The sequence below is a fragment of the Pundamilia nyererei genome, unplaced genomic scaffold (genome assembly GCF_000239375.1).
Source record: "Pundamilia nyererei isolate P.nyererei 1_Seehausen unplaced genomic scaffold, PunNye1.0 scaffold00045, whole genome shotgun sequence".
Taxonomy (NCBI): Eukaryota; Metazoa; Chordata; class Actinopteri; order Cichliformes; family Cichlidae; genus Pundamilia; species Pundamilia nyererei.
In genome coordinates, this window is record NW_005187446.1 from 2594843 (window position 1) to 2604810 (window position 9968).

Here is a 9968-nt window from a genome sequence, read left to right on the forward strand (position 1 = left end):
ACACACACACACACACACACACACACACACACACACACACACACACACACACACACACACACACACACACACACACACACACACACAGTCTCTCTATTGGATACAGTATTTACAGTCACTGGGACTGAAAGGAGCCAAGGTTGCATTTCTGTTGTTACCCGCTCTGTCAGCTTGTGAAGCACAATAAAAACAAATCCTCCAGAAGCAAAAGACAAAGGAGTGGATGGATGAGCAAAAACCACACACCAGCAATAACGACTGTCACCACAGTAATGGTAATCGGTTGAACTATAAAGCTGTTATGGCAAACATCAGCATTCTTGTGCACCCCCGTACATTTGATGAAATGTTCAATGTTTACTCTTACTTAAGCTCTGCTTTTGAAGTATCTGTCAGTCTGACAGCTGCTGCTGCTAGAAATGAAACTGCAAGAGTCAAGAGAGCGAACCAGACCAGTAAAGTTATGGGCATTAAAATCAATTCAACCAGCTGAAAATCTAAAGCAGTCCTTTATAGATCTGAGGTAAACCAGAGAACTTGGCTCATAATTCTACAGTTTCATAATGATGAGTGCAACCTTTCATTTGATCTGTTGATGCTATAACATCTCGATTATACCAATTTTAAAAGAAAGTTCTGATTTTGTAGATATCAGCGTTTCTGGAGCCAACCCCAGTCCCCTCTCAAGCCTTTCCCAAACCACAGCCTCAATTCATGCTCAAGCCATCTGCCATTATCTACTAGATATGCTGTTCAACCTATATGTAAGTAGGATGTTGTCCCAGCTAGTGAATTACTTTTTAATTGTTTGTGGTGGGTCGTCTACCAATCGGAAGGTCGGTTGATCGATCCCCAGCTTTCACAGTCTATATGTGGAAGTATCCTTAAGCAAGCTACTGAACCTCGAGTTTCCCCCAATCTAGGCTTATATGTGTGTGTGAATGTTAGATAAAAGTACAAAGTAAAAGATGCTGTGTGAATGTATGTGTGACTGGGTGAATGAGACTGGTAATAAGTGCTCAGACTGAGTAGAAGGTTTCTATATAAGTAGCAGTCCATATACCAATAATCTACGCAGTTTGAGCCATGTGCTACTCACACTGGGAAGATACCAGTAGGTAAAGCCTTTCAGCACCTTATCCCAGTGACTCCACAGCCACCAGTCTCTATGGCATCACTGAGCATCAACCTCGAGGGCTGAACAATGAACTCAAAGCTCAAGTGTCTAATCCTGCAGCTCATAAAAGAGCCACTTGAATCTGGCTACAAAAGCACATCAATCTCCATTTCCCACAGTGGGCTGGGGCCATCCTGAACTGCGTTCTGACACCTTCGATCCAGTGAGCAATTAAATCTGATTGGCAGTTTAATGCAAACTACTGTCGAGCTTCAGCTCATCCCTCAGAGACAGTTAAATTACTAAATGGGGCCACCTGCACACCGCCTTCTCATCTCTGTCATGAATCCATGCATGTAGTTTATAACGTGGCCACAGTAAGGGAAGCAAGCATAAATGGATGAATTTTTAAAGTAGGCAAATTAGAAAGATGAAGAGAGCTATTAGAAAGAAAGGACAGGATGGGAAGACAAGAGATTATTTTCAAAGGTAAAGACTGCTCAGCAAGTGAGTGGAAACTTCCAGCTTAAATGCAGTATCCCCGTTCTTGTTAGAATTTTTTTTTAACCAAGCAGAGGATCTGCTGAATTCGCCTGGTTATTTCATATAGAGTAAGATCTATGACAACAAATACATGATAATCATTCCATGTTTTTCAGAGGTGATGCAGGACATTAAGTGCAGGTTAAACTGGGAAGTCTGCAATACTGTGGCTCAGTTGATGGACCATGTTAGATTGGTACAAGACAGACTGTGGTATCCATGGTCACAGCTAGTTAGTCATGTTAGGTCATGGGTTGCAGCAGAGAGAGAGAGATGGTGCTGAAAGAATTTTGAATTGAACCCTATGAGAGAGCTCTGAAAAAATGATAGCAGAAGTATAACTTTCATAAGAGCAAGGTTTTAAAACCTTATTCGTGGGCAGCAATTGGGTGAATGTTTACATTTTATTATTCAGATTTAACTGGATATTTTATACTTTATGGTATGAGATACCAGTGCTAAAAATAGAAGAACATACAGTGGATCGCCCAGAGTTCCGACGGCAAAATTATCAAAGCAGTGAGGGGTCATTCTGACAGACAGCAGAACAAAAAGCAGCCAACATCCAAAAAAGAGCTTTGAAGGTCCTTCAAGAAGCCTGAAGAATTATTTCGTTACTACTTAAAGAAATTACAAGAAAGGTTGCCTAGGGTAGCTCAGGCTGTGTTGAAGAATAAAGGTCATACCAAATATTGACTTTCAAGCGTGTGACACTTATACGGCCGGACCTTGCTAACCAACAAAAAACAAACAAAACAAAACAAGGCAAAAGCCATAGCACCAAACTAAAGGCTTAAAAACAGGACTTTCTGAACACATGGGTGGCTACCTTCATCTTTTATAAACAGTTTATAGGCTGCGCCAACTGAGAGTATTATACAGGGAATGGAGCCCATTTCTTTCATTCAGAGCATTGTGGTACCTGACTAAGAGCTTTGCGCCAGTACAATGGAATCCATTTTAAAGGATGTCACAGTCAGTCGAGCTTGCAATTTCGACCATCACAGAGACTAAAGAGCGTGAGGATGAGAGGTGAGTCCGACATAAGGTTTGTGTGAAAAGGTGAGGACAAAGACGGGAAAGAAGACAAGAGAAAGAACAGTGCACACATCACAGAAGAGCCACATTTTACAAGGTTGTTTTGCAACTGTCTAAAGGTTGTTTGCTGTTTTTTTAAATAGTATGCGTCAGTTATCAGTTTAAGGACTACGCCGTGAATGGACAAACAGAAACATGCAAGGACATAGTTTGCACTCTGCAAAGGAAATTCCCTGGTAAAACCAGTGAATGGCGGTTTTGTAGAATAATGTGAACTTGCAAAACTCGTCTATCCTGTAGATTCAGTGTCTGTCTGCGTTTTCTATTTCTCTCCTCTCCACCTCCCTGTGACCCAGTTCTGCCGCACTGCTGCACACATCATTACGTGTCCCACTGAGATCCTCTCCAGACACGTCCCAGAGAGTACACATGGAAACGCACACATGCAATACATCCACCTGCAAACATCCAGACAAATGTACACACACGCAGGCACCTGTTACTGGAAGGCTGACTATAAATAGACATTAGGTCAAAGACACTAAACTTGCAAAGTATCAGTCAACACTGAGGCTTCATGACTGATTAAAACCAGTTATGGGTGTAACCCCAGTATACCAGGAATGAGCTGCACTTGGTCACATTTTCGGAGTGTTTGTGCAATCGATCAGTGAACGCACGGTAAGAGTGCAGCTATTTATCCAACTGCGGCTGCACTGAAGTTCAAAGGCATTTGACATCTGACTGTTATGCAAGTGAAAAAGGACATAATGCAAAAACGTGACACTGCACAATCAATGATATTACAAAAAAGGGATTATTTGGTATTTTTCCATCAAGATACAGGTTATCAATCACACGCAACATGTCTTGCCAGTTCATATTAAACACTAATCCATAGTGCTAGTACCAAGTTGGACATCGCATGCACTGACAAAGGTACTGGGAACATTCCAATGTCGCAGATTTGTCCTCATCTGCCTCAGCTCAAAGGTGCTCTATTGGATTGAGATCTGGTGACTATGAAAGCACTTGGAGCACACTGAAGTCCTTGTCATGTTCAAAAAACCGATTTGAGACAACTTCAGCTTTGTGGCTAGGTAGGCTGTGGTGTTTAAACAATGCTCAGCTGGTACTAAGAAGCCCGAAGTGTGCAAGAAAATATCCCCACACCGGTATACCAACAGCAGTCTGAACCATTGCTACAAGGCAGGATGGACCCATGTTTTCACGCTGTTATTGCCAAATCTGACATTAACATCTGAATATTGAAGCAGAAGAGCGTCAGAGGAGAGAGACTCATCACATCAAAAAGACTGATTGCAATGTTTGTTTCCAATCTTCTACAGGCCAATTTTGGTGAGTCAGTGTGAACTGTAGCATCGGTTTCCTGTTCTTTGCTGACAGGAGTGGCTCTCAGTGTGGTCTTCTGCCGCTTCAAGATACCACTTTCAAGGCTCTCTTCTCCATTCTGATGCTGAGGTTGAACTTCAGCAGGCCTCACTCCTTGGTGGCTGCTTATTGGGGCCTGGAGCCTGGGGCTCGCTCGGGCCACTTTGGGGGTGGGGTGCCCTCGGCCTCGGGCTCGGTCACTCAGCCACAGCTGGCTGCTGGCGGAGCTCACGGGCATGTCACTGCAACCCCCCCTGGCTTCTGCTCCACGGCTGCTGAGCGACCCCTCATCTGGGACTCTCCTCAGCTCTTTCTGGGACAGTGGCGCAGCTGCCTCTCTGTTGGTCTTCCTTGGTCTCTTGTGTTCTGGGGGCCTCTGGATGTCTGGAGTCTTGATCTCCTCCATACCTGCTTCATGCTCTGGTGGGCGGGGCTGTGGCCACCCCACACCCTCTAGCAGATCATTACATGAAGGAACCTTTTAAATACAAGCGCGTCCATGCTCACAGGTGTACACACGGGTGCTCACACACACAAACTACACCCTTTTTGGCTCCTACCTTAAAGCACACTGTGCGCTGTCGATATTACGTGCTTCACAATAATGTTTAATATTTAGTATTTACTGTTATATTCCCATAGATCATCGTGATGTTGTTTATTGTATTGCTCTCGTTTTCTTCTGCTTGTTTTCTTTTTTCTTTCTCAACAGGTGATCCAGGTGATTGATATATGTATTTTTTTGTCTGCTTATTTAGTTGTTTTTTGTTTTTTTGCCCTTTATCCCCGTCCCTCTTCTCCGCTGTTTTTCCCCCTCTTCCTTTCTCCCTTTTGTTTTCCTCATTCAAGTCTGTCCCGTATCTAGCAAGTGAAAATAAAAAATAAATAAAATAAACAATAAAAGGTGAATCAAATAGACCATTACAGCAAGGCTGGGATGGTCAATTTGGTAAAGTAAATCCGTTGGGCATCTTTCTTCGCCTTTAGACAACAATTCTGATGGCAAAAGAACCAAACGGGACAGGCAAAAAAAAAAAAAAAAAAAAAAAAAAAAAAGAACTTCAGCAGGCCAACTTGATCTTGTCTAAATTTATCTCTATCTGCTGAAATAGCTCAGTTGGAAAAGCGTTAGATGGAAGATCTAAAGATCCCCGGTTTCAGCAATTAGGAGTTACCCTTAAGCTTTTCTCCCCCCAAGATTAATAAGTTAATGTGTTTCTAAATGTACTAAATTGTTGTCATGTGGTTGGCTGATTTGATTATTGCAGTGCAAAAGTGAGAAGTTGAGCAAGTGTTCCTAATAAAATAGCTACAAGTGTAAAACATTCAATACATTTTCATTAAAATAAATCAAATCAAGCTAAACCTGTATGAGAATATATGAATGTGCTTACCCATGTTGAGTAACCCTTCCATTATAGATCCAAACCTACTGTTTCACTGTCCGATTCTTTCCCCAGTCTACTTTTGTTTTAGGTTCTCTTGGATTTTGTTGTGTAATTTATTTTCTCCCAATTTCTCAATCCAATTCCTCAGTCTTTGTCCTTTACAGCGCTAATGTTATTGACTGGTCTTGTGTCACCTGAACAAGCCTGTTCATGTCTCTTTCATTTATCTTTCTTTCACCCCTCTGCTGCCCCCTCATCTATCTCTCCTCCCACTCACACCATCTGGACTGGGTCCACACAGCATGCAACAGTTGCATGATTGGGCTGAGTTAGCATAAGAGAGCCAATCTGACCTGGCTACAAATGATGCTAAAAATGGAAAATCTTTGCCAGACTGGTAAGCCAACAGAGTACACTACAGTACAAAAGGACACCGGTGTCCTGCACCGTTGCAAATTATATAACCCCAACCTTGACCTCAGAATGTGAACTCCAAGCCAAACATATTTACTCATGCTATTATGTATTTGTATAAATTGTCAATGTATTATTAGTAGAAAATAACCAACAATAACTTCTCACTTATAAAGGAAAAGAACTAAATACATGCTTCACTGTAGTTCTTCCAATGGTTTTAGTTTGCTGTAAACAAATTATCTTCAACATTTTTGGAACATTTGAGAACAAATAATTATGCTTAACAAGTAGGTCAGTAAAGAAAACAGTTATCAGTTGCAGCTGAAGTTGTATAACGTGAACTTATAATCTGAACATTTCCAAGAACACCACTTTAACATTATTTCAGTGCGTCAGCACCATGAAGACTTTGCTGGAGATCCAGGAGGTCCCAGGATAACTGGTCAATTTTACATTGCACAGACCCCGTAGCTATAGTTACAGAGTTAAAAGGAAAAACGCTACACCAAGCAACATCATCCCAACTGTTTAATTTTATTAATACTAGATTCTGTTTTCTGATGGAATTAAACAAGAAACCAAAATAAGAAAAAAGTTTACAGCTGGAGTAGAATAAACACCATCCACAATCTGGCATTCCTAATTTATTTCTTAATAATTCCCTATAGCTGATCTGTTGGGAGCAATAACATAATTAAATAATTATCAGCACACGACGTATAAAGCTTTTGCAAAGAAATCTCTCAGAGTAGATATTGGGCCTCTTCTTGCTTCTCGCATGCTTAAATGGATGTAAATGTTATTCCCTCTTTCATAGTGTTTATTCACAACAGCAGCTATTAGAAATCAGTAGGACTGATAAGAGGTGTTATTGAAGACTAAGACTTTGAAAATTGAGGTTACACGTAGAGGCGACGTGGCTTGTAGTTAAGGAGCACTTTGCGTCTGCGCGGAGCCTCACTTTGCAGAGCTGAGTCCGCGCATAGTGTGGACTGGTGGGTGTAAATCGTTAGCCAAAGGACAAACAGCACTTTGGTCCTGAGTTGACTGTTTAAAATCTAACCCTGCAGCCATCTAACCTGCAAAGCACACACCTCCGTAACATCTACTAATGCTACGCTTGCAGTAATTATCAGACGGGGTAAAGGTCGATTTTACGCATTGGCACCAAAGTGCAACTTAAATTTGCAATATGAACTGAATACTCGAACAGCATTGTTCGAGTATCAAAACTCCCCCCCACGTGGCTCCTGCACTGAGTTCTTTTTAAACTTGATCGTGAGTTGCAGGAAAAAAAGAGGAATACACAAAGCGATCAATACCCGCCGCAGCGACGGAAATAATCTGCAAGATTTTTTTTAGCTATAAAACAAAGAGAAACAATCATAAGAGGTGGATACAGGAGCGAGCCCCGATAAGCAGAATTAAGTATTTACTTGGCCCAAACAGCGTATTTTCATTACGATGAGAAGTTGCAATGTTTAGAAGAGAAGTAACGAACCTCTCCGATCTCTCCTCGAGCAGGTAACAAGTGCTGGGTGAACAGGGGCAGGGTACAAAAGTAAATGAATGGGCAGGTGTGAGCTTTACTGCCACCTGATGGATATATGTTAATGCTGCACCTGTGGGTGCTGCCTTTGTCACGACGAAAACAATAACAACAGTGGATAAAATTCATCTTTATTTATCTTCATTCCAATGCAAAGTGTGTAAGGACGCTTAAAAAGCTCTTTATTAGGAATAATCGGAAATAAATTATTAAAGCGCGCAAACCCTACGTGATTAAACTTGTCAAATGCTAACAGCACGACTCTCCTCTGAGCATGTGTGTGTGTCAGAGCTTGCTGAAAGTAATCCTCGGCGGAGTCTCGGGCTGGAGGATGAGGGTGATTGTGGTGTTGAGGTCCTCTGAGGACGGCACGCTGAGATGGAAGCTCAGCAGGATCTAGACATGCAGAGAGGGAGGAGGCAGGAGAGGGGAGGGGTGGAAGCATCAAGAAAGAGAGGAAGAGAGAGCAGAGACGTTTACAGGGATTAAAATCATGCTACAGTGAGGGGCGGAATAGAAATAGGTGCATCTGCTCAAAATGCTACTTAGATTTTTTTCGTTTCTCTTCGGGTGAACTATAATTTAGTGAAACAAACTTTACTTCGCATTTATTTGAGAGCTTTTATTACTGGTTGAATAAACATATTCCATCTAAAGTTTTAGGATTTGAAAACAGTGTTAAACTTTACAATTTGTTTTTTTCCTCCATTGATCACCCTGTTTCCATGAAACATGAACCAATGAAGTTGCCCAACACTGCAGGAGGTTTCTTGTTATTAAAAGGGAGTTTTTCTTTCCCACTGTTGCAAATTGTTTGCCTGTAGTGATTGTTGATTGTTGGAGTTTCTCTGTTTTACTGTAGGGCCTTCACCTTACAATATTAAGCACCTTGAGTCAGCTGTTCTTATGGTTTGGAACTATATAAATTCAAGTGTATTGAATTGAACTTGTTTATAACTAATGTTTATAACTATTAATGTAGCTATTATCTTCACTGTAGCCAGTAATGTAAAGTGGTCCTTATAGGGAACCGAATCATTAATTCACTGCAAAACAATGACTTATAAAGCACTGAGTGAACTGAAGTCTTCTATTCTTTTAAATGCACAGCTTTTACTTCTTACCAGCCTTATAACTGAGCTCTCATGTTTCCACTTCTTCCTGTCCTCTTGCATCATTGTCCTTTCACTTTCATCCCATCCCAAAACTTGCTTTCTTGCTTCCTTACTCTTCCCCTTTCACTTTTTTGCTGTCACTCACATGCATGAGAAAAAGTTGCATCTCGCTCTCAGCAATCCTCCTCCCGACACACTGCCTCGCCCCGAAGCCAAATGCCAGTGAGCGAAATCCTGTGGCTTCCACCCTTTGGCCCTCTTCTCTGTTCCACCGGCTGGGGTCAAAGCGCAGTGGATCCTCAAACACTTTTTCACTTCTCCCCATTGGGTAAATACAGGCCTGGACCAAAGTCTGAGGAGAATTTACCACCAAACGCATGTTAGTCAGATGAATGTATATGAATGTCTATGTGAGTGCAACAGAAAGAATCAGAGTTACAGTCCAAACACTCACCCCAGCAGGTATGTGGTAGTTCTGGAGAACAATGTCTCTGACTGGATACCGCTGCACTGTAATTCCCACCGGGTACAACCTAAACCAAAAGCAATCCAGACACTGAAAGCTTAAAATTTCTGACACATTACCTTTGAATCCTCCATTAGTTGAGTTGTCTGACATAATCAAGATTTCTGGTAATCAATTCTCATTTAGGTGCCTTTTGATAAACACAGACACTCAGACAGCTGATGATTTTTTTTTCCATACATGAGTTGAAGGAAAAATTAGTTTCTTCTTGTCTATATATAATATGTGTCATACATTAATTACTGTACAATATTCCTGTGTGAAATTTCCAGTGACAACTTTTGATTATTATTTAGAAAAACCCTGTAGCTAGCTAGGGTCAGGGTCATTACTGGTCGCATGAGTGCGATCTGGACCCTACAGAGGGTGCACAGGTAGTCCAGCTTAATTCCATGGTTTTTGTTCAAATTCTTTGGTTTTGATCAAATTCTGTTCTTTTCATTCTAATTCCGTTGTTTTCATTCAAATTCCATTGTTTTGATTCAAATTCTGTTCCGTTCATTCTAATTCTACTCTTTTTATTCAAATTCCATTCTTTGTTCTTAAATTCTGTTGTTTTCATTAAAATTCCGTCGTTTCCATGTTAATTCTGTTCTGTTCATTCTAATTCTGTTGTTTGTTTTAAACTTCCATTGTTTTCATTCAAATTCTGTTGTTTTCATTCAAATTCCTTTGTTTTGATTCAAATTCTGTTCTGTTCATTCTAATTCCGTTCTTTTCATTCAAATTCTGTTGTTTGTTTTAAACTTCCATTGTTTCCATTCAAATTTTATTGTTTTCATTCAAAATTCCATTGTTTTCATTCAAATTCTGTTGTTTTCATTCAAATTCCGTTGTTTTCATTCAAATTCCGTTGTTTTCATTCAAATTCTGTTGTTTGTTT

At 40.8% G+C, this 9968-nt stretch overlaps 2 protein-coding genes across 2 annotated transcripts in view; both read right to left on the reverse strand.

Annotated features, from left to right (window-relative positions):
* The window catches only part of pklr (pyruvate kinase L/R), a 20189-nt gene extending 12709 nt beyond the window's left edge, over positions 1–7480 (reverse strand). The window contains exon 1 of the mRNA XM_005732052.1: positions 7397–7480. The gene's annotated coding sequence lies outside the window, so the exon portion shown is untranslated. The remainder of the gene's footprint in view (positions 1–7396) is intronic.
* Positions 7481–7562: 82 nt separating this feature from the next.
* The window catches only part of cyp11c1 (cytochrome P450, family 11, subfamily C, polypeptide 1), an 18400-nt gene continuing 15994 nt past the window's right edge, over positions 7563–9968 (reverse strand). The window contains exons 7-9 of the mRNA XM_005732053.1: positions 9014–9092; positions 8705–8911; positions 7563–7840 (exon numbers count right to left, since the gene is read on the reverse strand). Coding sequence (XP_005732110.1) covers positions 7730–7840; positions 8705–8911; positions 9014–9092 — 397 coding nt within the window. The 3' untranslated portion in view covers positions 7563–7729. The remainder of the gene's footprint in view (positions 7841–8704; positions 8912–9013; positions 9093–9968) is intronic.